General features: G+C 49.1%; 7 protein-coding genes across 7 annotated transcripts; 4 read left to right on the forward strand and 3 right to left on the reverse strand.

Annotated features, from left to right (window-relative positions):
- Positions 1–207: 207 nt before the first annotated feature.
- KD926_011642 (uncharacterized protein) lies at positions 208–503 on the forward strand (the record flags this gene model as incomplete). Its single annotated transcript, XM_053096156.1, has 2 exons — positions 208–366; positions 441–503. 2 exons carry the CDS (start codon positions 208–210, stop codon positions 501–503), a joined length of 222 nt encoding a protein of 73 aa, XP_052959653.1.
- Positions 504–3679: 3176 nt separating this feature from the next.
- KD926_011643 (uncharacterized protein) lies at positions 3680–4563 on the forward strand (the record flags this gene model as incomplete). The annotated part of the gene is made up of 5 exons (XM_053096157.1): positions 3680–3700; positions 3751–3841; positions 4068–4131; positions 4297–4400; positions 4454–4563. The coding sequence occupies 5 exons, from the start codon at positions 3680–3682 to the stop codon at positions 4561–4563; spliced, it is 390 nt and encodes a 129-aa protein (XP_052959654.1).
- A 1523-nt stretch (positions 4564–6086) lies between these two features.
- KD926_011644 (uncharacterized protein) lies at positions 6087–7384 on the forward strand (the record flags this gene model as incomplete). The annotated part of the gene is made up of 4 exons (XM_053096158.1): positions 6087–6254; positions 6302–6338; positions 6402–6837; positions 6922–7384. The coding sequence occupies 4 exons, from the start codon at positions 6087–6089 to the stop codon at positions 7382–7384; spliced, it is 1104 nt and encodes a 367-aa protein (XP_052959655.1).
- A 698-nt stretch (positions 7385–8082) lies between these two features.
- Positions 8083–10308, reverse strand: KD926_011645 (beta-galactosidase; the record flags this gene model as incomplete). Its single annotated transcript, XM_053096159.1, has 1 exon — positions 8083–10308. One exon carries the CDS (start codon positions 10306–10308, stop codon positions 8083–8085), a length of 2226 nt encoding a protein of 741 aa, XP_052959656.1.
- Positions 10309–10949: 641 nt separating this feature from the next.
- Positions 10950–14203, reverse strand: KD926_011646 (uncharacterized protein; the record flags this gene model as incomplete). The annotated part of the gene is made up of 2 exons (XM_053096160.1): positions 10950–13831; positions 13888–14203. The coding sequence occupies 2 exons, from the start codon at positions 14201–14203 to the stop codon at positions 10950–10952; spliced, it is 3198 nt and encodes a 1065-aa protein (XP_052959657.1).
- A 1281-nt stretch (positions 14204–15484) lies between these two features.
- On the forward strand, positions 15485–22677 carry KD926_011647 (phosphatidylinositol 3 and 4-kinase family protein; the record flags this gene model as incomplete). The annotated part of the gene is made up of 3 exons (XM_053096161.1): positions 15485–15608; positions 15660–22213; positions 22297–22677. 3 exons carry the CDS (start codon positions 15485–15487, stop codon positions 22675–22677), a joined length of 7059 nt encoding a protein of 2352 aa, XP_052959658.1.
- A 460-nt stretch (positions 22678–23137) lies between these two features.
- KD926_011648 (putative UDP-glucose,sterol transferase) lies at positions 23138–26766 on the reverse strand (the record flags this gene model as incomplete). Its single annotated transcript, XM_053096162.1, has 6 exons — positions 23138–23451; positions 23632–23770; positions 23946–24801; positions 24864–25625; positions 25715–26552; positions 26622–26766. The coding sequence occupies 6 exons, from the start codon at positions 26764–26766 to the stop codon at positions 23138–23140; spliced, it is 3054 nt and encodes a 1017-aa protein (XP_052959659.1).
- Between the last annotated feature and the right edge of the window lie 893 nt (positions 26767–27659).

A 27659-nucleotide genomic window follows, 5' to 3' on the forward strand; every position in this document is an offset into this window, starting at 1 on the left:
AAGAAGACAATCTAGAGTGAGGGAAATACAGGGTGTATAGAGGCACGGAAAGACATAAATAAGACTATCCTCTCGCCTCAAATCAGAACATATTCAACTCACAATCACTCTCTACAACAGCCTCCAGATTCTCTATCCATTCTTTCAATCTACATTTCTTTGATCGGAATTCCCAGGCGGAAAACCCAAAACAGTCAATCATTCAAAATGCAGTTCCTTACCCTCTTCTCTGCTATTGCCCTCATCTCTGGCGCCATTGCCGGCCCCGTCGTCCAGGCTCGCGACGAGAACACTGTCCTCGCCTACAAGGACGAGTGTGCTACCGACGGAAGCTACGGATACTGTGACGAAGGCCTCTACTGCAAGGTATTTAGACTCTCCATTGAATACAAGCGGCCTCCTGGTGGTATATCAAAGAATTCTACTAACAATCTGTCTAGGCCGATGTCACCGAGGACGTCGGCAAGTGCTGCGACGCGGACGCTGGCTGGGCCATGTGCTAGACGCCTCGACCGATATGCGATCGAAAGCTCGAAATTTGGTCACCGGATCTAATCTCGGCGACAATAGGAGGAAGATTTTCAGAGACGGAGTTGTTGTTTGAAAGTGATCAGTGAAGGAAGATGTATCTAGCTTTTGGCCGCGTTCTCAATTAAAGAAGCCTTTTGTCTTCACATCTATTTTCCTTCGTATTATCACAAAGCAGTGGCTCCTGAGCTAAAGAAATGCTTGTCAATATTCACCGACAACACCGCCACTCCCTGCCTGTATCAACCTTCAGAGACACAAATTTAAAAGGTTTTCTCTCTATTCGATAAATCCTAGCAGGATCCTCCCCGATTCCAACAAACACTTCAAATACATGGGTCTGTTGTATGTAATGCAACGGCTTCAATACCTCATGAATCTGATAGTCTAGCTGTGAGCCCCCAAGATGCACGTATAATTCACGGAGATTGGACATATTCGATAGAAGACGGCAGACTTCATCCCACGTAGCGGAATCATAAGGCGGAACTACCCTTGCGTCCTTATGCTCACCGTACATGATAAATGGAAACACATGCTCAAAATGAATTGTACGGAGAAGATTCAAACGTGAAGGGGGAATAATTTGAGAAAGATTTATGATGGTGTCGATATGATTGAATCGGAAAGTGTTGCTTTGGTAAAGAAGTGGGATGGCTTCCGAATATCTGATCTTCACGTTAGCAATGGCACAATACCTCCTGTCGTCGACATATACCAGAAAAAAGCAGAGCAGAGATTGAAATTGGAAAAGTCTTACATCATGCAACAATTGGATCTGGAAACAAATAGCAGCTGTCGGTGTCAAACAAATACCCGGGACAAACGCCATGATACCCGGGGAAAGCCTTTGTAGAGCGACCCCAGCACCAATGTCCGCAAGGCGGCCACGCAGCCTCCTCCTCTTCCCCAAGACACTGGATAGCGACGAGTTTCTTAGAGCCCCTGACAAGGTGGAGATCGATGGAGCCAACGAGGTATTCCCAGATCTTCTGGCGGACCTCCAGCGGAAGCGAAGTAAGTAGACCCGATTGCCGTTGTGTACAAAAGCATTGTTTTCCAGGAACTTTCCTTTCAGCATTGAATTGGATGCCAACAAATGAAGACCTATTGACTCCATCACAGATGCTTAGTCTTCGGGGGCGATTTAATGGGAGAGGCTTTGAGAATTTCTGCTTTCGTTTCTTTCTAATGGCTCCAGGGATGTTTTCGCTCGGTAAGAAAAACGATGCTAACATGAAAGTCTTCTGAATAAGACGCATTATGAAAAGGCTTCTGCTCAAAAAAAAAGAAGAAATTGAGTGTTTGAGGAAGACAGTTGTTTCTTGGCTCCGTATTTGCCTTTGGAAAGAACATACTTCCATTTGGCGAATTTTTCAAGCTAATGTGATAAACAACAACGCGGGCTCAGATGACAACAGAACTGAGGCTGATGGGGAAGATCCTATAAGACTCAAGAGACATGCCAGTATAAGCGCCGAATGAAAATTAAGTTAGGTCGAAATATCCCGATCGTGGTGCACACTTAAGAAAATAGGTTGGGCGCTTAGAGAATCGACCAGGTCGAATCGAAGGCTAGTTTCCAGCCGGCCGTGGATGGACATGTGTAAAGCAGCGAATCAGTTAGATGTTCGAAAAGGACACAAAGCTCAGCCTTTCGCGTATCCTCTCAGCCTGCGCTCAGATGTCTCATCTTGGAACTATCAATATGTTTACCTTTTGGCTGAGCCTGACAACACAGACGATCGGCCAAGTGGGCACTTAGATTCCACGACATTTTGACGCTACTCGATAAATATGGCTACGCTGGAGCCTGGCTCAATTGTGTTTGCGTTTCATAATCCCGATCACTACTACTAGACTGCTCATTAAACTTTAATGGTATTGTTGGAACGATGTTATCAACCAGACCAGAGAGGTGGAGTATCTTGACCTAATCCACATACCGTATAGCACCTTGCTTGGCCTAGACTTGGCCTACCATTCCAAATGGCATACCAAGGGATCAGGAATGCATAGGTGTAAACAAGTGGAACTATAAATAGCTAGGCAGATTGTAGTTTAGAAATGACACTTCACTTTTACCTACCGAGCATATACCTATATTCAGTTGAATCGATAGGATATCTGCTTAGGGCAATGACCAAGTCAACCGACAGGTATAATTCCGGGCCAGTTAAGATGGCTGACGGGTTTTTTCCGCGGAAGTGACTCGCAATTATGTGATGCTATTATTAGTAATATGCCAAATGAACACGCTTAGGTGGGACGCATGGCTCTAATCAGTCCTAGATATTCCTGGACAAGGGATAGTATTTATTGGAAGACCTTTGAAACCGACGTTCAGCAAGCTTCAATGAATGGTGGCACGCCCGACTCAATGCCTTGTTCGGTAGTCTAGACTCGAAGGCAACTCAAAGAGCTTTCGTGTGAAAATTCTTTCCCAAAAAATTATTTTCCTCCATATGAAATACACGTTCGATGTTTTCTCTGGATAATTGAAGTAACCCAAGACATACATGTGAAAGCCTTTCAGTCTGGGTGCTACGCCGATGGCCGAAGGATATTCTAAAAACAAGGTACATGCTGGTAACTCTAGACCGACGGCCCGTACTTCAATGTTAGCCCTTAAGTTCCCAGCCTGACACAAACAAAGAAAGAAGAAAGAGCTGCCGTTACCTCTCTCCCCGTTACACGCTCCATTACACGTTGCAATTGTCCCGATTTAACGGAACTGATGCTGAGTACTAGGGGTAAATAGTGGCTGGCTTCTAACGGCGCTAATTTGTAGAATATGAGCGGTTACCAATTCCCTAGAACTGCCTGGTAATTGTGGCGATAGAGAAGTTTTTCAAATTCAATGGGATCATCATATCATAGTCCTTGAGAGAAGGACTTATAAATGGTCAATGGTAACCGAACAAAAGACCGTAGATATGTGGATGATACATTCTAATTGAACTACTTCTTCCTACCCAACCAAGTCATATCAAACATGATATCTGCTCTCACCTACTTTTTAGCTTTGTTGGTGGCTATTTTGACTCTGTTGCAACATGCCGGTGCTTGGATCCTGGACAAGATGAGTTAGGTATGCTCTTTAAAAACCAAATACCCCAGAAAGAATTCTTCTGACCAGCCATCTCAGGCTATGGAGACCTCGTACGGCAAGGTGTAGTTAGGGCCCTCGACTTCGCCCAAGCGGCTGAAGATACATTGTAGGCTCTGAAAGATGGTACCCATAGTGAGGCTCAGATGGATATTTTTGAGTACATGTTTGGATTTGCCGTCGAGAACGTCGCCAATAACAGACGTGTTAGGATCCACTGATTGGGGGAATATTCACTATGTGTACACTGAGGTCTTGAAATTTGCCCCTCTACAGCAGCCCATTGGCGACATATCTGACACTGAAGTTATAATCTACTGTGACTATTCGCGGTACATTGAAGGGCAAGGTTGCAACGGCAAAAAAAGTAAAAAGCTTGTCTGGGTAGGATACTTTGCGACCAAATTGAAATACTCTTCTAATCCAATAGTGATGATCACAAGCCCTTACGTCGTCGAATGGAAGCCGGAGATTCGCTCAAATGGATCTATACGGTTGGTATCTGAAGTTTGTCTCATCGTCCAAGAAACAATTTTGGGTAGGTCACATGCTGAATCTGATTATTCGACGTTTTCCTGATAAAGATAGAGTGATGTCAGTAAGAAATCAATTGTGGCGAGACCTGTGCATGGAGCCTTCAACGGATGATATCTCCGCAGTCAAATGGATGCTAGTGCGCTGCTCGACCATGAAATTCTACATGAATTAACGCATGCACTGTCGCAAGATGATACGGATGACGTCAATGGCATGCGAAGCTATGGTAGATGCCATAAGAAACCTGCTGTTTTGGAATAGCAATACTGACAGTCACAGGTTGGAAACGTTCTACGGTGATAGGTCAAACCCCTCACGATGGGAAGAATGCGGAAAACTATGCCTATTTCGGTCTTGGTAGGAGAGCCGCATTTACCACGCAGAACTAGCTGCCAGAATGATTAGTCCACGAGATGGAATGTCGGCTGTACGGCCAAATCGAGATGGGTCGATCTCTGCTATCTCGATCTCAAACAAGTAGCGTGTCTAAGTTATAAGCTGGAGATATTAAGATTTTCAAGGAGACCCTAATTGTAGTTACAAGAATGCGAACAAAGAAGGATAAACGAATACATACATTATCAAATTGCCTTGTGACGATAGCCGCCCTACAGCATGTGTTTAGTAAACCACAGCACTTGAAAGTTGCCAAAAGACGCTTTACACAATATCAAACGCCAGTAATAAATATATCCTGCGTATTAGGGATAATTATATCTTATACAACTTCTGGAGGCTGTTCAATTTTTGAAAAAAGTTCAGGATTGCATCGCTTTTGATTGCCCAATTTCTGAACATGGATAGCCGAGCCTTATTTGTTACCCTATGGAACTTGTGCTTTCAACAACTGGGACGGTGGGTTTCATTACTCGATGAGCTGGACTCCGACCATGTCTGAATTGAAGACTTCTTGAATTCCTCTGAAACATTCCGTAATCCCTAGGGCACCCGCATTCGGTAGGATCATAAGAATGCTGAGAGGGTCGGGATTGTTTCGACCCACTCAACCGACAAACCAAGGATCCTGCCTCTCCCGCGATGCTAGCATGTCTTTCGACAAAAATCGGCTACACTTAATAACGCCCGGGCGGCTCAAATGTCTCAAAAATAGTCATGAAGGCATTGGCCTCGCTCGAAACATAATCCATCGATCTAGCTGACCTGTGACATAAGCAAGGAAAGGCCCACACACGGACATTTACTGTGCAATGAAATGACATGCTTCTCTTGATCGATCGTCGATCTGTCAAGGAGGGTACGGATGTATTTTGGAAATCTATGAATTGCGAGCAGAATTGATCAGAAAATAAGGTTATCGATATGCCCCGTCCGCCTGCAAGATACGATACTGACCACTATGCATGCATTTAAGTGTTGCTCATACCAACGAAAATCTAGCTGATGCACTTCCTCAAATAAATGTAGCAATAATCTAACCGGTCCGATACGTAAGCCGGTCCGAAATTCGAGCAAAGTACTTCAGAAGGATCACGACCTAAGTGTTTTCCAGGAGGGTCTCCTTATTCAATGAACCTTATAAGATGCGATGGAGTGGTGCTTACCCAGTCGGGTGCCTCGGGCGCGCTCCACACCTGTTCCTGCCCCCCACAGAGACGCCATTTTGGCTGGATTGAGCAAGTCTGACGATAAGGATGCAGAGGTAATAGTGAGCAATGAAGAACCCACGATTGCGGTGTACAAAGGAGGGATGAATCAGGAGAGTGGATCAACTACGACATGCAGTTCTGTATGAAGGACTTAGGCTAGCCGTTGCCCGTCTGATGTGCAGGTTAAATCTCAAGGTTTCTTCTTAGATGCGCGCAGAGGATAATTCCATGATTTGAAGCTTCAAGGCACGAATAGGCTCTTACAAGACCTGCATCGTAGGTCCCTTGTAAGGCCTGACCAGTACATGTCGTCGCACAATGCCGCGGTCTATGAAGATCAGGGCGTGACCCTCTGGGCTGTGAATAGTGTCTTCATTGCGCTAGCTATCGTGGCTGTCATCGGAAGATTCTATGCGAGAAAGTTGCGGAAGCTATGTCTCGGCGTCGATGACTGGGCAATATTTATGGCTCTGGTTAGAAAAATTCTCCCTGCTCGATGTGTCCAAACTAATGATCACAGCTCTTCGACGTGGTCCTATACGGCACGTTCGCCGCATGTAAGTGCACCAAATCTCGCCTGCAGCTTGCATCCAAATATTAATTAGTCGTCACCGACATAGGTCGAAAACATGGTCTAGGAAAGCATCGAGATATCGTCCCCGAGCCCGAAGTAATACGGATGAAGGAGTTTCTATACGTCTTCTTTATCTTTTATCTTCTCGCTCCCCCAGCCGTGAAGCTGTGTCTTCTAACTCTCTACAAACGAATATTCGTCTCCTCACGCTTCCTGATTTTGGTGTACTGTATGGTCATCACCATCTCAGTTTGGGCAACCATTACGGTTATTATGGGTATATTTTTATGCAACCCCGTTAGTGCTTTCTGGACCGAAAATGGGCAATGCATGTCCCTTGAAACGCTTTCTCTCGGATACGGCGTCGTGAATATAGTTACCTCTCTGGTAGTCTGGATGATGCCGATTCCGAACATGTGGAGGTTACAGCTACCGATGGCACAAAAGATTGCTTTAACTTTCACATTTGCATTGGGCCTTTTGTACGCCTTCCCTTCTCAAATCCAACCCTCTTGATTCAAAGCTACTTGAATTCACGCTGACGGAATGACAAATCTCGAATCTAGTGACGTAGTTGTCGCCATCGTCCGTCTAATTTCCCTCATGGCAGCCTTCGGCCATTGGGACCTCACATACGACTATGCGCAGGGATTTATGTGGTCAATTATTGAAGTCTCGGTCGGAATCATTTGTACCTGTCTCCCCACGATGTTCATTATCTTGCGGACGGCCTTGAACGGGAGATTAGGTCGGATGCTGGGGCTCCCAAGCTCAACGCCTCGTCGACAGACCTCAGGTCTGCGGGCGTGGAATCGGTCTGAGGAATACGATGAGATCTTAAGTTCCTGGATGATTCGCGATGGAGGAGTTCATCAACATAACAGTGATGTTACGGCGGGGAGTGCTACGATAATGAAAACGGAATCGCTGGAACGAGAGGCAGGAGAGAGTGGGATTCGTGTTCTAGAGGAGGTCAAGGTTGAACTACAAGAGATGAAGCCTGCTGTCTATATTGCAAGAAATAGATGAACGAGCTTTCTTTATTGAAGTTGAATATGGCTTTACGGTACTTTGTATCCATCATGGGCCTGTAGCTTGAGCATAACAAACATGCACTGTGTCTAAAAGGTCCACAGAACCGATTCAAGAATTGCAGAATGTTAATTAAATTGCAACAATATGTTAGAGTTCGTGATCGGCGGCCTCAGCCTCTCGTGCCACTTTAAGTACTTTTGGTCCTTGTCCGCATCCCGACTCTGGTCAATCCTGTCATAAATTCATCATAATTGGACACGGAAATACCTCGGAGAATCGGCTGGCGTCACTATTAGCCCTAACCCCCAGGGGGTTAAACTGATAGACATATCGGACCCATGTAAAGACCCAATCAGCGATGACTGCATGGAGTTTTTTTAAATCAAGCGCAATTAAAAATAAGAATAGTTTAATGTGCGCAAGAACCTCATCCTCGGTCAAATCAAAGGATTCGCCAAGTTTGGGATCTGCATGATTCCTTCCGGGTTGGTGATGAGCGCCGCTTTACTTCGAATCCTACAATCTGCTAAGGGTAAGTTCATCTCCCCGATTTGTGCGCCTTGCCGCCTACGGAGTAGCCTCTAGCAAGAAATAGTTGAGAGCGTGAAAATATTCAATTTCTTCATTAAGTTATGTTATTTCTTAAAGCATTAAGCCGTCGCTTTGAGGAGCAGAGTGAGCACTGCGTAAATCTACTCCATCAGCCTCCAAACAGCAATATCAGCGGATGCAATTTTCGAGTCCTTTCCTCCAATCAACAATTTAGAGCCCTCAATCTCAGGAATTTTTGCAGACTCCAGGCCGTAATTAAATCCCCAAAGCAAGGACCCCCGTTTAGCAAACCGCAAAGTGGGCCCAAGGTCATTCTTGCTATCGGCACGTCGCCCCGCAAAATCAGTAATATTCGCGTTCTTAGCAACATCACCGAGGTATGAAACAAGCAGGTCCACGGAAGGATTGAACCCAAGGTAGTGGAACCCATTCCTCGAGCAGGCCGCCGGCTTGCCAGGACGATGTGGCGAGCTGTATTTCAATGTTGCAGTACTTGTGCGGTTCTGGCGCTCGCAGAACACCCACTCTTCCCAGCCGGAAATATTGTACGTCTTTCCTGCGTAGACGACGCCGCTGCCTGCGTAGTCAGGCGGTGTTTCTATGCGAGTGACTCTCATCGGTAGACGACTGCGGAGCGGGCCTTCCGTGGGGTTGAGCCCGGGGGTGTAGCTGAATTCAGGTGTCCTGGAGCCAGTGTTAGGTCCGAAGACAACGGCTCCTTTATAGTTGGCCAGTGCTTTGTTAAATGCGTCGAGAATGATGGGTAGACTTGGCACAACAACAAGCTTGTAACCGTCAATTGGTTGATCAGGGCCGATTATATCGACAGAAAGGCCGAGACGGCGAAGAGACGAATAGAACTTGTACACGACGTCCATGTATTTCACCGCGGGATCAGTGTAGGCTGTGTCTTTAGGACTCCAGGCTCCGCTGTACGGCTCGATAGCCCAGACCCGAGCGGCAACGTAGTCAAATACTAGAGCCACGTCTGCTTGTGACTCCTGTTGTTTGTCGCTTTGCAGGGCTTCCTTCAACCTTGGTAGATCTTCGTCTACCACGGTCTGAAGTTCCAGGAAGCCTTCGTCCGCGGCGTCGTCTGAAGTGAAAAGACCAGAGAGCGTCTGCTCTTGTCCGAAGGGAGGCTGACGCCAACGAAAGTATGACACCAGGTCGCCTTGGTCCGCAAAGGTCTCGTGCGTCCAAAGTCGCACCATGCCGCTCAGTGGGGACACCCGGTAGGCATTCCAGTTGAGAACGCCGGTTTGCATCTCCATGATTCCGAACGGACCGGATGTTTTGTTGTATGCTGCGCCTGACACTCCACGATAGAGGGCATGGTGCAAGGCCTGCCAATCGGGTGGCCCGGTGCGCAGGTATTCAGTCTGTTCGTCCTGAGAGAGCGACGAAAGAGTTTCCAGCCCGGCAAGAGCATACTGGTCAAATGTTGCGAGGTCCAGTCCGACCTCACGCGAGAACTTGTAGTGATCGAAGTCGGTGAAGCCCATCATGAAATTGTGTGTGATGAATTTGGTTGGCGCAAGATCCCTCAGGATTTCCGATTGCTCTCGCGCAAATTCGATCACCATATCCGAGCTGAATAGATACCAATCGAGAACATGGACCGGCTGCGGTGTGTAAACCTCCAGAAACGGTGGGTGAATTGCATCAAAGCTGACATATTGATTTGACCAAAATACTCGGCCCTGCTGGGCGTTGAAGTTCTCGATCGTTTCGTATTTCTTCTCCAACCATGTCCGGAAGCGCTTGATTGCATTATGGTCGTAACTCTGCACAGTGTCATGACATCCAAATTCGTTGTCCAATTGCCAACCCGCGACGGCGGAATGGTTGCCGTACCGCTCTGCAAGCTTTCGGGTAATCTTTTGGCTCAGGCGACGATAGTCAAACGAAGAGGGGCTATACCCACGACGAGACCCAAAGAGCAATGTGGTGTTCGTCTTATCAACGAAGCTGATGTCGTATTTTTCGTAAACCCAGTTGGGCGGAGTTGCTGTGGGTGTACCAACAATCGCTTTGAGGTTATACCGACCGAGAATCTCGAGTGTCTTATCGAGAAGAGTGAAGTTGTAGTGCCCTTCAGTTGGCTCTAAGACGCTCCAATCGAACTCGTTTACTCGCACATACGATAGGTTGGCATCTCGCATCTGAGCCATGTCAGACTCCCACATTTCTTCTGGCCATTGCGACGGATAATAGTCAACAGCGACGTGAGTGCCATGTGACCAACGATCAAGGGAGGGTGCGAGTGATGTCTCTCCCTTTGATAACAAAGGTGATCGAGGATGCGGCGTGGCAGCACAAACAGCCCCAAGGGCAGCACAGGCCACTGCCTGGCGGAGAAGCATAGTGGCAGAAGAGCAAATGTAGTTAGAACCCTGACCTGACTGTTAGAATCCGTACGGCCACGACGCTTAAATACTACTCCCGGCCTAGAGCATCTTATTAGGGTTTCAGTGGATAATGCGGCATTTTCGAGATTGGGGACATAGTTTCCTGTTCAGTTTTGTTGACTCGCATGCACTACTACTACTCTATGGTACGATACTACTACTCCGGAGTAGCCAGATGATTCTGCGGGGCTATATCACCAGAATCGTCGGAAACCGGCCGCGTTGTAATAGAAAGACGTCATACCATTTGCTCTGTACGCTTTTCACGGTTAATACTGCCCAATCGGATAAAACCGGTGCCTCGGTTAATAGAGCCGAGTCATGGGTACCCCGCTCTCCGCATCCCGCTTCCCCATGTTTGCTGGGGATCTTCAGCACACGGGATTTGAGCGGACAGTAACAAGATTATGGATGATGCCGGCTGAGAAAGAAAAACGCCCAATTAGATTATGATATAAAGATGACATGATCCAGATGTCTAGTCACTATAGAAGTATTAATCTAACCCAAATCATGTGACATAACAGATTCCTCGATGTGTCTCATTCAACAGGGTCAAAGTTAGGCCCATATCCCACAGAAAAGAGCAGACGTGATCACTCGTCTTGAGAAGATAGATCTGCATCTGTCCTATTTGAGCTCAATAACAATTCTTGAATAGTCACTTGCTCGTGCGTGGTTGCCCACGATAAGGCAGTCCTTCCCCTCTTGTCTTTGACATTTGGGTCAACCTTAATCGACTGCAACAAAAGTCTCACAACGACCATCTCATCCTGGACAACCGCCCAGAATAACGGTGTCTTCCCATTCCTGTCCGCTACATTTGGATCCACATCGTCGCACGCCAAAAGGTATTGCACGATAGAAACACAACCCCGCATAGCAGCCCATGACAAGACTGATCGGCCGGTTTCATCTCTCGCACCAAGATCAATGTCACTTGCCCTCAGGAGCTCTTTTGCGACGGCCTCTTTCTGTCCCTTGATAGCAAGCATAACGGGTGTCTGTCTGTGTGCCACTCGCGCGTTTGTGCGAACTCTTCCGGATGCAAGTAGGATTCTAACAATATCCTCATAGCCCTCCTTTGCAGCATATGCCAAAGGCGTGCACTCCCCGAAGTGTTTTGATTCAAGTTTCACATCTTCGTTCTTGACAAGCATTTCGACAACATTACCAAGGCGAAGGCACACAGCTGTCCATAAAGGGTCCTTGTTGCAGAGAGGAGCCAAATCGCCCATGAGCCCAGGCCAGCGTATATGGATATCTGAACTTGGATCGCAGAGCTGGAGCACCGAAGACTCTAGCTCGTCCTGCGGTACTATATGTGATTCACGTAGATGATGTATCCAGTTTCGTACAGCATATTGAGAGAATTGGCGATGCTCCAGGGCCATGTCCGAGTCGAGGTAGAAAATACAACTCTCTGCAAGGGCAAGATGGGCATTCTGCAAGTTGAGCGTGCCGTTCCAGTAACGGCGACCGGTCTTGGATGTTTCGGGTTGTTTCTTCACCAGGAAGTCCCGAGCCGTTTGGTGAATGAAATGGACTTTGTCGTCATATATCGAAATGAAGAGCCCGCACATGTCCCTCAGCCTGGCCTTGAAGTCTTTGTCATCTTCAAGATCCAGATCATCCAGGCTTTTTGTCGATCCATCAACACTCATAGCAATGTTCATCTCTGTGAGGCTTAGGGGAGTGACCGCGGCTAGAACCAGATTTAGGGCCTTGGAAGCCTCGTCCCCGCCAGCACATTTGCTGAGAATGCTCTCGTATGCATCATTGACACTCGTTGGAAGTATATTGAGAGCCCTGCGGACTCCATCCTTGGTGCTTGGAACGCTCGAAGTCTCGATGTATTTGATTACCAGACTCACCCAGAGGTACGTGCGGTTTTCAATGGCGAGCAACCTTTCCATAAGGTACTCCCTGGCTTTTGGACGGAGCTTCGTCAGCTGACTGACCTTCCGGCCAATGGCACGATTCACCTCCTCGCTAATCATCTCGGATTGGCTTTCCCCTGGTATGTGGACATGAGGGAACTTGTCCACGAGTTCGTCGAATTTTGATGTTATCTGCGAGTATGGTCGGGTAGTTAAAAGGAATTTTGCCTTCCCAGTCAGGCCAGTGTTCTCCCTGAACGTGCGGTTTAACTTGTCAATCATGTCAAAACTTTCTTCAGTGATGCACTCATCTAGCGCATCGAGAACAATAACCACCGAACGTGCATCCGGGTCATTTGTTGCTTTCCACAGAATGTCCCATAATGCCGATGTTACTTTCACAAGGTTCTGACCATTATGCCGATATTCGGACATTGCATGTCGGATGAGTTCAGGCCTCTGCGAAAAGAGTTGATGCAATAAAGCGCATAATGCCTGGTTTTCCCTGTTCTGTAATTGATCCTTGAAGAAGAAGTAGCAGATAGTTGATGATCCAGCCAGTCTTTTGTCGATTAGGTGCTTGGCAAGAACAGACTTCCCGCATCCAGGATCGGCAGAGACTATCAAAATTCCCGTCTGTCCCTGTTCCCAGGATTGAAACTCTTCCCTTGAAAGGAACCATTCGCACGTGCCCTCTATAGCATCTTCTACCAGATTTTTGTACCACTCGTACGAGCTATCCCTGTCATCACGGGCCAGTCGGAACAGTTGGTGGCATTCGGACTCCTTCTCGGACTGGTTTCTTCTCTCGGCCCGTTCGTGGAATGTGAGTTGTTCCTTGTTGACTGCAAGCTGTTCCTTGTTGATTTCGAGTTGCTTCTCAGACAAACTTTGCAGGTTCTCCATGAGTGAAGTGTATTTGCTCATAGATTCTTCCATACTCTCAAAGAGCATCCTAGATGTATTGACGTTGAGCTGTTTGGAATCACTTTCCACACGCTTTTCAAGATTCGTGATTCCAGTCTTCATCCCTTCCCAGTCATCATACTGCACCAAGTCGCGAAGGAAGATAAAACCACGTCTTTCGTAGCAGCGCAAGACGGTTTTCATTTGAAAGTTGAGGATGTGCTTATAAAGATTCACAATGGTTGCCTCGAGCTCTGTTCTCACTTGCTCTAAGCCAGCTAAATCGGCTTTACGGTTGCTCGGCCACAGTAATTTCTCTAAAGCGATATAGAACCTCATCCGGGACGTGACATATGTGAAACCTTCCTCGTTTGCTTGTTTGGCCGCGATAGGGTTCGTGATGATCGGCAAGACAAGGCAAACGCCGGCCCAGGCAACTGATGCCTCCGGGGACGCTTTGACTGCTTCGTCAATGAAACCTTTCATGTTCTGTATCACCCGAACGGTGTTGGCGACTTGATCTTCCAGAACATATTCGCGGCTGCCAATGTGGTATTTCATGCTTTGTTCATCAAAACGTTGCAAGCAGGTGTCAGTCACCTTCTTCATCTGGTCGTGACGGGTGTTTGCATTTTGACGCTCGATCTTGTTGACGACGTCATCCAAGTTAAAGTTTTCCTCGGCAGTATCACCTAAGCCAGTCAATACTATAGGCCGCTGGGGTCGCTGGCTTCATGCCAATACTCACCAGGGGTCTGCAACTTTGTAGAAAGTAATTTCTCGTACTTTTGGACCAGTTTCGAATCCACAGAGTCATACGCCCGGTCCCAGAGTGAGGGCGGAACCGATCCACGTGCTCTGGGAGCCCTACTTTCCTCCTCATTATCTGACGATAGATGTGTCTCCCGACACCTACTGTCATTCACAACCACTGGCTGCGACGCTGGCTGCGACGCTGGCTTTTGAGCCAGGGCGGTCGGCGATATCGAAGTGGAACCATTCTCAGTTCCCTTGACCGACCGATCTGATCGGAACCATCTTCTTAACACTGTTCGAAGACCCATGTCTCAGAGATGTTCACAGCAAGCCGATCGGAACATCACTTTGGGATGCCTTCATGTACGGAGTAGAGGATGAGCCGGGAGGCCGAGTAGCTGACATGCTGAATTATTAAATCTTGCCCCGCAGCAGCTGTGCTTTCTTTTTCCGGGCTCGTTCCTCGGGATCCATGCGCTGGTTCGGGGAACTGAAGGGTGCATGTGGATGACCACGTAGATTGGCTCCGCAATCATGCATAACGAAGCGATTGGCGGTCGGGTGCCCCTTTTCTCGGGTTCTTGAGCTGTGATGCTGTCTGGTTAGTGCTTGCAAATAGCGGCAAATTGCACGCTAATGGAGAAATTGAAATAAAGATCAGCGTAAATTTGTTAAAATATGTATTCGAAGACCGGCGGATGATGCTTCCGAGAATGCTTAGAATATATGGTTGTTTCCACCCTAGGGAGTACTATTCCGATGTTTCCTGGGCCTCTCCACATACCGTGACAAATAAGCTTTTCCAAGCAAAGGCCCGATTCATTGATTTGGAATTGCCCTCAGATCTATACAAATTCCGGATTATTCACGTTCACCGTACGGAGTATATCCCATATCTGATGTGTGATATTGCTACAGCCTGTTTGTTATGTGGAAGCATGGAGGAGTCGGGTATTCAGGGGTGCCAATGCACACCGGAGGCTAGGCTAAATAGCTAGTTACTAATGAGATGCTGACTAACCTTCATCTTTCTGGGACAACTTCATACCTAGTCATACCTATTGTCATCAGAGTTACAGAGTTACAGAGTTACAGAGTTACATTGAAAAATCCCGCAAATCCGAGCCGTCAGGCACCAATGGCCGCGACTTTCCTATCAGCGTTAGCGCGTTACCGGGTTTGGCAGGTGTAGGTGCAACGCGTCGCTGGGAAACTTCCTTCTGGTCTTCCTTCTGGTCTTCCTTCTGTCTTCCATATTCCTTCCATCCGTGGGGGCGATTGTGATTGTATTTCTATCACGGGTCGGCACTCTGCCTGGTCTTCACTGAATACATGGAAGCACCTGCTATTCACTTTCCACCGCACTAATTCCCGTCCACCTCTTCGATAACTCGGTTGCTTCTATCTGACTCGTCATTTTCTCTTCTTAGTTGGTGACAAAGAAACTCGTGCTGCCGTCAACACTTCTATTTCAATGTGATTTTCATCCTTTAGGGCGATCTACTCGGTCGGTCTTCATTTTGGTGAACCGATCTTTAGCCTTTCTTACTTCTCTTACATTCACTTGATCGGAGGGACCGACCGCAGCGATGGTGGAAACAGATATGAGCTCGATCTTGGCGGGAGTGCGCGAGGGGCTGAAGTCAAAGCAGAAGAGGGACCAAGAAGAAGCATCCGACGAGATTCGTGACAGAATGGCTCTCATCATCAGAGGTAAGCCTGAAAACGCCATTGATCACCCCGTTACTGACCCAATTGTCACAGACAAACCTAGTGAGCAGCTGAAAGAAGACTGCGATACACTTTGTCGATTTCTCGGTCAACAGATCCTGCACGGCGATTTGAACAGAAGACTCGGAGGACTTCTAGCACTTGATCGACTGATCGATGTTCTTGCCGGCAGCGCGACCCAGATAGTCCCTCGATTCGTCAGCTATCTGAATAAAGCCCTGCAAAGTGAGGATATTCACACCCTTGTCTGCGCTTCAAAGTCGTTGGGGCGTCTCGTACCCCAAAGCGGATTTCTAGCGAAAGAATTGGTGAAGAGTGAGGTGCGGTCGGCTTTGGAACGTATACATGCTGGAAATCTCGGCAGCAAGCGTCTGTTAGCAGCATTCCTGACTATCAAGGAGCTTGCGACAAACGCTCCATCCTTTATGCTTTTCTATGCGGCTGAAATATTTGGAGTAGCATGGATTGGACTTCGCGATTGTGATCCGCTCCTATGTGCGACGGCTGGAGAAGCCATTGGTGAGTGCATGAAGCTAACAACTGCGCGAGACCAACGCCTTGCCCAGCAGTGGTGCATGCGGTTTCATGAAGAAATTCTCTTGGGACTCGGCTCCAATGATAATCAATGGATATTTGGATCTCTACTGCTCCGGAAGGAATTGGCACTTTACTGTGGCATGCTCACGATCAAGCAACAAAAACAGACCTGCGACTTCATATTCCGGCTCAGCAGCCATCGAAGTTCCCGAATCCAGGCGCAGATAATCACCATTTTACCCTCTCTTGCTAGCCATTCTCCACGAATGTTTGCCCAGACCTACCTAGGCCCGTCCATGGTCTTTCTAAAGGCTCACTTGGAGAAGGGCAAGGAGCGTGACACTGTCTTCCGTACCATCGGGGAAATGGCAATTGCTATGGACGACAGCATGACTCCTTACTTGGGGGACATCACATGTTGCATTCAAGAAGACCTTCAGATGAAGGAGAAAGGTCGAACTCACGTCAACGAAGCATCAATTCTGGACTGTATCCGCATGCTGTCCCTCGCTTTGGGTCCAACCTTCTCAACCTACGCACAGAAACTTCTTGGATTGATGTTGACTTGTAATATAACTAGGGAGCTCCGAGATTCCCTCCAAACAACAGCGGAGAAAATCCCGTCTTTAGGACCAAGTATACAGACCGACTTTCTTGCTCTTCTGGAACGGTTCCTCCTTGTCCCGGGCCCTGACGCATGCACTAATCCGGATACCCACCTTCCAGCGAGAACTACCAACAAAGACCATGATATTCCCACACATCACCGAAACGATACTTTTGCTTTTGCTCTCAACGTGCTAGGAGACTTTGATTTTGGGTTTCTCCCGACCAGTGCTATCGTCCAACAGGCCATGTTCAAATACGTGGAGCACGAAAGTCCAGAGGTTCGAAAGACCGCCGCATTAACTTGTTGTCGATACTTTTTACGTGATCTCAAGCTGAAGCGCCCGGGGTGTAAATTTCCTCGAATTCCTCCCGACGTTCTCAGAAGGCTTCTATCACTCGGCATAGGAGACCCTGACGCGAGCATTCGAGAAGCCGTGTTGTCCGCATTTAGCTCTGAATTCGACCGTCTTCTTGCACAGCCAGATCATATCCGGTGCCTCTTCCTTGGCGCCAACGACGAAGTCTTCCAAGTTAAGATTGCAGCGATGTGCATAATTGGGCGCCTATCAAGCGTTAACCCTGCTTACGTCCTTCCATCACTCAGAAAGTTGCTTCTTAATTTACTGACAGGTCTTGCTTTCGCCAAAGGCGTTCCTGAAAAGTTAGAGACGCTTCGGATGATCAATGTCTTTGCCTCAAATAGTACATCGCTGCTAGAAGCATATGTCGCCCCGATATTGGATATCTTGCTCCCGAAAGCTACGGATGAGAGCCAGGCTGTCGCAACTGCAACTCTCAACGCTATTGCGAACCTTTTCAAATTCGCCGGGCCCTCGGTGCAGGGTTACGGAGCAAGACTAATGCCCTCCTTATTGACTTCTCTTGCAAGCCTGACCTCTAATACTCGGCGGGAAGCGGCCCTTGAAGCAATTAGTCAACTTGCGCAGAATGCAGGATGTGCAACCTCTCCATATATCGAGTTTCCAGAGCTCCTGCCTGCTCTCATCAAGATGGTAAAGGTCGAGGAAGTGGAGTCTATTCGGTTGTCCACGACTAGGCTCCTTGGAACTCTGGGCGCTCTGGACCCAGTTAAATGTCTTGGGCCAAATGATTCCACCTTGGAGCTGCATCGCGTAAATCAGGTCCCCAAGGAATCGGGGATGGACGAACACATGCGCCGCCTGGACCTTACTGACGTGGAGGTTTTCCGATCCGAGGTCTTCAATTCCATATTGGACAATGTCTTGTCCCAGCCTTCCTTGAAAATGCTTCACCCATCTGCCATCGACGCCACAATCATGGTCTGCAAAGTCACCGGAATGGAGTGCACATCCTTCCTCGACAAGATTATCCCAACCTTTTTGTCAATAATTCAAGCATCCTCGGAAAACAATTTCGGATACTACTTTAGCCAACTAAGTGCTCTGATTGATGTCATCAGTCAACATATTCGCCCTTACCTAACAGAAATTATGGGTATTATTCGAATGTTCTGGCACAAGATGAAACAGGCCCCTCTCATATCATTGATAGAAACACTGTCAGTACACATGGGCGATGAATTGAAGAGATACATTAGCAGCTTGCTTCCCATGATAGTTGCTACCTTGGAGGATGGGACTTCGTCCGCGGCGCAGCGCATCCTTCGTCTTCTAGTTGTGCTAGGTAACACCGTCGAGGAGTACATGCATGTTATCGTTCCTTCTTTGATACGACTCCTTTCCGGTCCTATCTACTCGACGAAGGTCCGCAGGTCAGCCATTGATTGCATTACAGACCTGTCAGAGGAAGTCGATTTGTCCGATCTCTCCTCTCCCCTGGTCCAGTCCCTTGCGGATGTTCTGTCTGGCAATGAGCATGATCTAGTGCAGGCGAGTATGAATTGCCTCTGCGCACTCATGCGGTTGCTAGGACAAGACTTTATTTGCTACACTCGGACTATCAACAAAGCGCTAGCTAGTTACAATATCACTCACGATGGGTACTCGACACTTCTGTGCAAGCTTCAAAAAGGAGAAAGCCTACCCCCACGTCTAGACACTACCGCTCGAGATGAACGCAACGAAAACATGTACGAGCGTCCTCTCATGCGGCAAAGAGATCTGAACGTTAACCTGGAACGCCTCAAGAACGCCTGGGATACTTCTAGGATATTCACCACGCGAGAATGGCAGCAGTGGATTCAGGAGCTAACGCTCCACCTCCTAGAAGAATCACCATGCGCGAATGTTCGGGCCTGTGCAAGCCTGGCAGAGCTATATCACCCCTTTGCAAAAAGTCTATTCAACACGGCCTTTGCGTCATGTTGGGCTGCGCTTCCCGAACAATATCAACAAAGCCTTTGTGAATCTCTGGTGGACGCCCTTTCGTCCCCAAATTCTTCCTATAACATTACCTCAACAGTTCTCAACCTGGCCGAGTTCATGGACAGGTGCCACAAGCATCTTCCCATCGACACCGGGATGATGGCATACCACGCAAAAAAGTCACATATTTATGCCAAGGCTCTGCGCTATGAAGAGTTACACTTTGATGAAGATCAGAACATGAGCACACTGGAGACTCTTATGTCAATCAACAACCACCTTCAACAGCCCGACTCCGCACATGGAATTCTTCGTACGTCCCATGAGCTTGGGAAAAGTGGTATCCAGGAAAACTGGCTGGAGAACCTGCATTACTGGAAAGCTGCTCTTACCTCATACGTCAAGCGCGAGAGAGACTGTGAGAGCGCCGAAAATTACGAAGACTGGAGTATCACTTTGGGGAAAATACGTTGCTTGCATGCTCTCGAGGACTGGAAGGCGCTTTCCGAAATCGCGAATGAGAAGTGGAGCCGCGCATCTCCAGAGCACCAGCGTGCCATTGCGCCCTTAGCTGCTACCGCTGCTTGGCGACTCAAGAATTGGGAGCTGATGCAAACCCTCTTTGGTGGAATCAAGCGGGGAACAGCAGATCGGAGCTTCTTCGGTGCTGTGCTAGCTGTTCATAATGATCGGTTTGAGATTGCTGCAGCGCATATTCAGGATGCGCAGAAAAAACTGGACCCCGAGCTCACTGTCATGCTGGATGATTCCTACGGTCGCTCTTATGAGGTCATTGTGCGTCTACAGATGCTCGCTGAATTGGAAGAGATCATCATTTACAAGAAGTCTGGCGACTCGGAAAGGCGGCGACAAATCCATGAGATGTGGAATCAGCGGCTGCTTGGGTGTCAGCGGAGTGTTGAAGTTTGGCAACGTATATTGAATCTCCGGACTCTATCTGGCTGTTCAGTCAGAGATGACATGGGGATCTGGATCAAGTTTGCTAACATGTGTCGGAAAGAGAACCGTTTGGACATGGCTGTGGAGACGATAGTCTCCGTTGAGGGAGCTGCGTCAAATATTCAAGAGTCACCACTGACGGAGATCACACTTGCTCGTCTCAAAATTGACTGGAAGCTGGGGCGTCGACAGGAGGCATTTGATGGGCTGAAAACGCTCACGAGAAGCTTGGAGCAGCAACTTTACCAGAGCAATCGATCGAAGCGTTCTCTCAGTGAGAATGACAAGCTTCCGGGCTTCAGAAGTACTCGAAAGGTCATTTCAAAGTGCTATCGAAGTCTGGCGGACTGGCAGATGGCCCTCCACGAAGGCGCCTGGAATGAAAGGCATATCCAAGCGATCCTCGATGCCTACCACGCTTCCATGCAGCACAACAAAGATTCCTACAAGACATGCCATATCTGGGCCCTCGCCGCCTACAAGACAGCACGCGTGATTGGCAGAGACACATCCTTGAAGTTGAAGATCCCCGAGAGTACGCTGCGCGGCTACATAATATCGGCTATAGAGGCGCTGTTCCAGTCGATCTCCTTGTCACCTAACTCGCCTCTTCAAGATATCCTCAGGGTTTTGACGCTCTGGTTCACGCATGGCAACGAAAAGGAAGTCAACATGACGGTAAATGGAGGAATCTCGCTTATCAGCCTAGATGCATGGCTTGCAGTAAGTCCTCAGCTGGTAGCTCGTATCACCAGCCCCAGTAAGTTCGTGAGAGCTACTGTGCAGCGATTACTTACGGAGGTGGCCAAGACCCACCCGCAGGCTTTGGTCTACCCGTTGACCGTCGCGATGAAATCACAGATTGCTCGGCGTTCCCAGTCCGCATGTGATATAATTGGTGACATGAAGCGACATAGCCCCAATCTTGTTCTACAGGCAGACACCATCAGTCAGGAGCTTATCCGCGTCGCCGCTCTGTGGCATGAGCTCTGGCATGAGGCGCTCGAGGAGGCTTCTAGGGTGTGTTTTGTGCGCAATGATATTGAAGGGATGATCAACATGCTCAAGCCATTACATGCGATGATAGAGGCTGGTCCTGTGACACTGAATGAGATTGCATTTCTTCAGGCCTTCGGTCGCTATCTAAACGAGGCGAAGCAATACTGCCAGGCGTATTTGGCGAGCCGCGCAGTCGGCGACATCAACCACGCATGGGGCTTGTACACTCTTGTCTATCGGCGGATTGGCACCCAACTGCCGCTTATGCTGCAGCTTGAGATGGGGTCAATCTCGCCGAAGCTCAAGAACTGCGTAAATCTTGACATTGCCGTTCCCGGTACCTATCGCAACCACGCCAGCCCCGTGATTAAAGTCGCGCACTTTGATCCTAATCTGCCTGTCATCGAAAGCAGGAAGCGACCGCGAAGACTGAGAATTTTTGGTGACGACGGGAATGTCTACATGTACCTCCTGAAAGGCCAGGAAGATATCCGCCAGGACGAGCGTGTAATGCAGCTATTTGGTCTCGTCAACACCCTCTTCGCAGGCGATTCGGAAAGCGTTCGGCGGCAGCTCGCGGTTCAACCGTTCCAAGCCATCCCTCTATCCCAAAGCTCCGGTCTTCTCGGGTGGGTCTCGAACAGTGATACCCTTCACTCCTATATTAAGGAGCACCGCGAAGCCCGCGAGACAAAACTCAACATCGAGTTAAACCTAATGTTGCGGATGTCGCCCAACTACGATAAGCTCCCTTTACTCGCCAAAGTTGAGACATTCAAAGATGCTATGGCCAAAACGACCGGCAAGGACCTCTACCAGGTGCTCTGGCTGAAGAGCCCCAGTTCCGAAGCTTGGCTGGTCCATCGAACGCACTACACGCGCTCGCTGGCCGTGATGTCAATCGTGGGGTATATCCTCGGCCTAGGCGATCGCCACCCATCGAACTTGCTCCTGCATCGCGACACTGGGAACATTGTGCATGTCGATTTCGGCGATTGTTTTGAAGTCTCTTTACAGCGGAGTCAATTTCCCGAGAAGGTCCCGTTCCGCCTCACGCGCATGATGGTGGTCGCTATGGGGATTGGGAACTTGGAAGGGAACTTTCGCGCCGCATGTGAAATTGTGGTGAGGGTTCTCAGGACTCATAAGGAGGCTATCATGACTATTCTTGAGGCGGTATGTTTTTCACCCTTATCCTCGACTTGGTTTCGAGAACCCTGTTAACTTTTGGTGCCGATCATTTACTAATCGTTTTACAGTTCCTCCACGATCCTGTCTTAACCTGGCAGGGCTCCCAACCTCCTGGTCCTCAACAACAAAAGCCCGGCGAGATCGACGGTCTAGAGGATATTGGCCACATTGGCCAAGTAACTGAATCACCTTCCTTCCGTCGGTCCTCTGTCCTGGGCGCCGGCGTCCTTGATCCCCAGCAAGGAGACGAAAAAAACAGCGTCGGCGGTGAAGAAATCCTCAATGTCCGCGCCGTCGAGGTTCTCGCTCGAGTGGAGCAGAAACTTACCGGTTTTGACTTTCGAAAGGCGAAGATGGGTGTTGAAGAGCAGGTCAGGAAACTGGTTGAGGAGGCCACTAACATCGAGAATCTCTGTCAGCATTATGTTGGATGGTGTCCGTTTTGGTGATCGGATGAGGTTGGTTTACTGGAATGGATTGGATGGTGGCAGGTATTTTGCTCTGTATTCTGGATGGAATGATTTTATGAAGATATGATGGCGTTAGATTGTTGATTTAGGCTCAGGTCAGGCTTTGGGTTCATTTCGCGGTGTTCATATGGTTGATTCCCTGGGAGGGTGGTTATCTGGGTCTTGGTCTTGTTTGTGTCGTGCTGGTATCATGCAAAGTACATCGGAGTTATCGAGAAATTCATGGCCCTTTGGCTCATCTATTATGAAATGGAACTGTACATCTTGTTTTTGCAACAATCTAGTAGTGATGTGTCTTCCACCAAATCGTATATTCACAACTTATGCATCTGCATAAATATTTATGCCATATAATTATCCATGCATAAATCTAAATATAGTACATCCGCATATCTACTCTATCCCCTTCCACCCCTTATAGTATATCAAAATTATAACATTATATCGCCCTCAGTCCATCCTGCACATCCGGCCTATCCTTCTCTTCTTTTGCATTTGCATCCCCACTCCTATTCTCATCCCCATCCCGACTGATACTCTCACCTCCCATCTCCTTCTCCGCCTTCTCAGCCTTCGTCAACTCCTCCCACCGTCGTATCACTATCGCCCTCTCCTCCGTCGACGCAAGACACATCTCTTCCATGCCCTGCGCGATGCGAGATTTTAGGATGTCTTTTGTTTTTGATTTCGAGAGGGATTTTCGGAGGCTTTTGTGCATCCCGTCGAGGGGGTAGCCCGCTAGGCCCCATACTCCTGTTAGATTTGGTTAGCATTGCACTTCCACTTGTGAATGTGAATGTTGGGGGGGGTGAGAATTAGAATCTGAGTGAAGATGTGGATAAGAAGAGGAGGGTTGGTCAAGATAAAAACTAATCAACGTAGAAGTGAAAAAAAAAAAGGACAGAAAAAGAAAAGAAAGGGGGGACTACTCACCAGCAACAGGCTTAAACACGACCCCGCCCATTCCCTTTCCGATGCCTTTGATGAATCCGCGAGGTCCGGTCTTTTTGGCGCCGTTGAAGGGCTGCGTCACGAGGCCTGTTATGCCGTTGTAGAAGCCTTCGGTGAATTCCTATTGTTGAGTGGGGGAGGTAGTTAGCTAGCTGATTTTCTTCTTCCTTCTTTTAAGTCCCTGGTTTGGCAATGGCAACTAGGTAATCCATTCCTTCCATAGGAAAATAATTTCCTTTTCCGGTAGAGCGAAATCGGTAGATAGAGATAAGATATAAGAGAAATAGAAAACATACCGTCCCCGCAGCGCGAAACCCACTCTTCACGCCCAACACGCGCGGCGTCTCCTTGACCGTCCGATCATGGTAGAGTTTCGGCGCATTGTGAAATCCCTTGGACAGGGACAGGGTGAGGTCGTGGGGGAGGAGGATGGCGAAGTCGAGAGCGTGTTTGGCGATTTTGGTCATGTGGTAGCTTGTTTCGAGGAACATTTCATGTAGCGAGGAGCGCGTCTCTGTGGCGGTTTGTTGGCGCGTGAGGGTTTGCTCGAGGTCCAGCTCTGCGCCGAGAGAGGAGTTTGAGGTTGTGGATATTGAGGCGGTGTCGGAGTCGGAGTCTGCGTCTGAGTTGGTGTTGTTGGATTCGGCAGTAGGAATAGGTTGGGTGGTGGTGGTGGTGGTGTTGCGATGCGCAGACGAAGCAGATGCTGGGTCAGGTTCTGGTTCTGGTGTGGATTGACTGGTTCTCGTGGTTTCTTCGTTCGAGTTGATCGATTCTTCGGGCGTGTTGTATTCTGTGGATTCAGCTGAGTTGGATGTTGAGGGTGACTTGGAATGCGATTTCGAGTACGAGTGCGTGTTGGATTCCAGTTGAGATTGCATAGTAGGCTCCGATCGCGATCGAGCCCGTGAGTTCCTCGAGCGAGTCCGAGAATGTCGTTCGCTCTGCGTACTCTTCCGAGAGGATTTCCTGCTCGTCTTGCAGGTCGGCGGGAATTCTTCGTGCGGTTCGTGGGAGAACATGTCGACGACATTGCCCGGTAGAGTGGCCACGCCCGCGATCAAGTCGGTGACGATGCCGTAGAGGACTTCTGCGCCGGCGGTTAACGGGCCCTGGGGGTCGCGATTCGTGTCGTATTCTTGGGATCGGTACCTAGATTCAGAAAATTGTGTTAGTATTCGCTGGGAGGTCATCTAGGTTGTAAGGAGGCGTACAAAACTACATCGCTCGTATTCACCAGCCCCGTCTCGACCAACACGGCCGCAGCAAACGTACTCAACCTGATCCTCGACTGTCGAATGAACCATACAGCCGGTCGCTTCGGACAGATCGAACATCGCAGACTGTCCACGTCCAGATGGTTATGGAAACTAGCCACCGCGTCCCGCACCCCGTCTTCCTGACGCATGTCCTTTCCGATCTTCTCCGCTTTCTCGCGCGTCTCGGGCTTCAAGGCGATCTGAATCGCCTCGGTCAGCTTATCCGCCGTCAACTGCTTGTACGGCACGGGCGGCGGACCAGCACCGGCTCGCGCCACAATCGACCCCCAGAACGGCTGGTCGCCGAAGAAGGGCACGATGACGGTGGGTCGGCCCAGCAGGAGTCCTGCAGCAGTGGTCCCCGCGCCGCCGTGATGTACAACCGCGGCAACGTGCTGGAAGAGCCAGTCGTGGGGACATTTTCCGAGCAGGAGCACGTTGTCCGGGGGATTGTCGCCGCCGATGTTACCCCAGCCTTTCGAGATGAGGGCGCGTTGGCCCGTTTGGCGCACCGCGTCGAACACGATCTGTGTTAGTTTCCCAGGGTTGTCGACGACGATGGACCCGAAGCCGATGTAGATGGGCGGGGGCCCGGATTCGAGGAATTTGGCCAGGTCGTCCGGGGGCTGGTAGCTTGATTCGTGGGGGAGAGTGCTGAAGCCGCAGACGTCGATAGTGTCGGCCCAGTCGGCGGGTTTGGGGAGGAGAGAGGGGGACCTTATTCATGTTAGCTGTACGTTCGTTTATCTTCCGTTCGACAGAGTAGCTGGCTAAAGGGGGGGGGGGGATACCAAAGATAGGTATACGGAATCCGCAATCTCGACGGAATACTCGGTGCCCGAATCGCATCCAATGGATCCAAGCCCAACTCTCTCTTCCGAAACCGATTGATTAAATCCCCTAACCCTTCCCACATCATCACCTCGACGATGGCATACGACGCGAAATTCGCCGCCGAGGGCTTCGTCGACTGACTGCGCACGTTCGCCAGCGGATGCGGAAACGCCTGCGTCGCACTCCACGGCATCGTGAACATCAAGTTGACCGGCACCCCCAATTTCTCCGCGCAGCTGAGATGCACAAAACTCGGCGGATTCGCAATGATCGCATCCGCGACGAACGGACGATTCTCGGCATCCACGGTCCCACTCCATGGATCGTCGGGAACATGATGCAGCCCCGTTCCATCCCCCGTCTCGAAGCACGAGCGCCAGCATCCCGAGAAGATAGCTTTCATCTCGCGACGGCGCTTCCGGATAGCTCCGCTCCGAATGGTGCTCATGTCAGGCATCAGGCCCGGATTCTTGACCATGAAAGCCATCAACTCGGCCGGGTCGCCGCCAATATTAAAGAATTCGAGACCCTGCGCGAGGACGTCATCGCGGAAGGCGAGATGCGTGGCGAGTCGGACGCGGTGGCCGTGCGACCGGAGCCGTTTGCCCAGGGCCAGGAAGGGTTGGACATCTCCGCGCGATCCGACGACCTGGATGACGATGTTCAGGCGTAGAGGGAAGGGCGCGTCGGTGGTGGAGAGCACGGAGGCCTTGCGCGACGGTTCTTGCGGTCGGCGGCGGTCGATCAGATGGACGAGTTTGGTCAGCCAGGGTTTATGCGATCGGAATTTGATGTCGAGGCGACCGTCATCTTGCGAGTCGATAATTAGCAATCATTGTCTATCGTTAACATCTTCAACAAGAGAGACAATGTACGTACCCATGACTCGGACGCCCGTGTTCAACCCCCGTTCGCGCACGGTGTGTCCGTGTCGGTGTGGATTGCCATGATCGACGCTGGGATGTTCGTGGGCGACATTCTCAGGCCAGTCGCCCGACTGGATCGGTATCCCCTGCTCGGACATTCTGGGGATAGATAGAGAGAAAGAAGAAGATCAACGGGCACGGGTGATCACCAACGAAGTGGAGAGAGAAGCTGTTCCTCCCACCGGGTTTTCGCGCGGTGATCGGAGTCCAAGGGTCTGCGATGATGTCACCGCGCCCAACCGGGCAGACCTGTTTGGACTCGGATCCACGGTTCCATTACTCCGTATTCTAATCAGAGATCACTAATCAGAGACTCGGGTTCTTGTTAGGGTCTAGAATTGGCCGAAGAGGAAGATTCGCGAGGTTTGGGTTGACAGGCTGCATCTCGGATTTTCACTATATATAAGTAACTATGTATCTTCACCTACAGCAGTTCACCAACCACTTGCTCTCTGGAGTCACATAACACAATATACACTAATCATTTTAATTTAGTCGCTGGGGTAAATGATAAAGAACACACCTTCGTCTTCCTCAACCTCTCCCTCAACCTAGAGGACTCTCAATGGGGAGTTTGTACATCGGTGGTGAGATGCCTAAGGCAGCATGCCAAGCATTCTGTCACCTCTAGGCACAGGTCTCACTACAATTATGTTCATGATGTTGTTAAGTTGGTAAAATTGACCGATTCCGTCGAAGAATCTTAAAGGATTGCAATGTATACACCTCAGGACTACACCGTGTTGAGGAAAATGCAGCTTCATTTTTTAGAGGTTGAACACTAGATAGGTAGTTAGAGATTTACTACGGCAAAAGGGGCAAACCAAAACCAAGATGAAAGATTACTCAATAAAATTAATCAAATACATGTATAGAGAAGGATATATATATGGACAGCAAAAAAGTTTGAATATAGAGGCATTCCCAGCTAGTGAGAAACACTCCCCGATCGAAATCTAAACTACAAGTCTATCTTTCGCTTCATTCTCCC

Source organism: Aspergillus affinis, assembly GCF_023601865.1.
Source record: "Aspergillus affinis strain CMG 70 chromosome Unknown NODE_9_length_501208_cov_87_169129, whole genome shotgun sequence".
Taxonomy (NCBI): domain Eukaryota; kingdom Fungi; phylum Ascomycota; class Eurotiomycetes; order Eurotiales; family Aspergillaceae; genus Aspergillus; species Aspergillus affinis.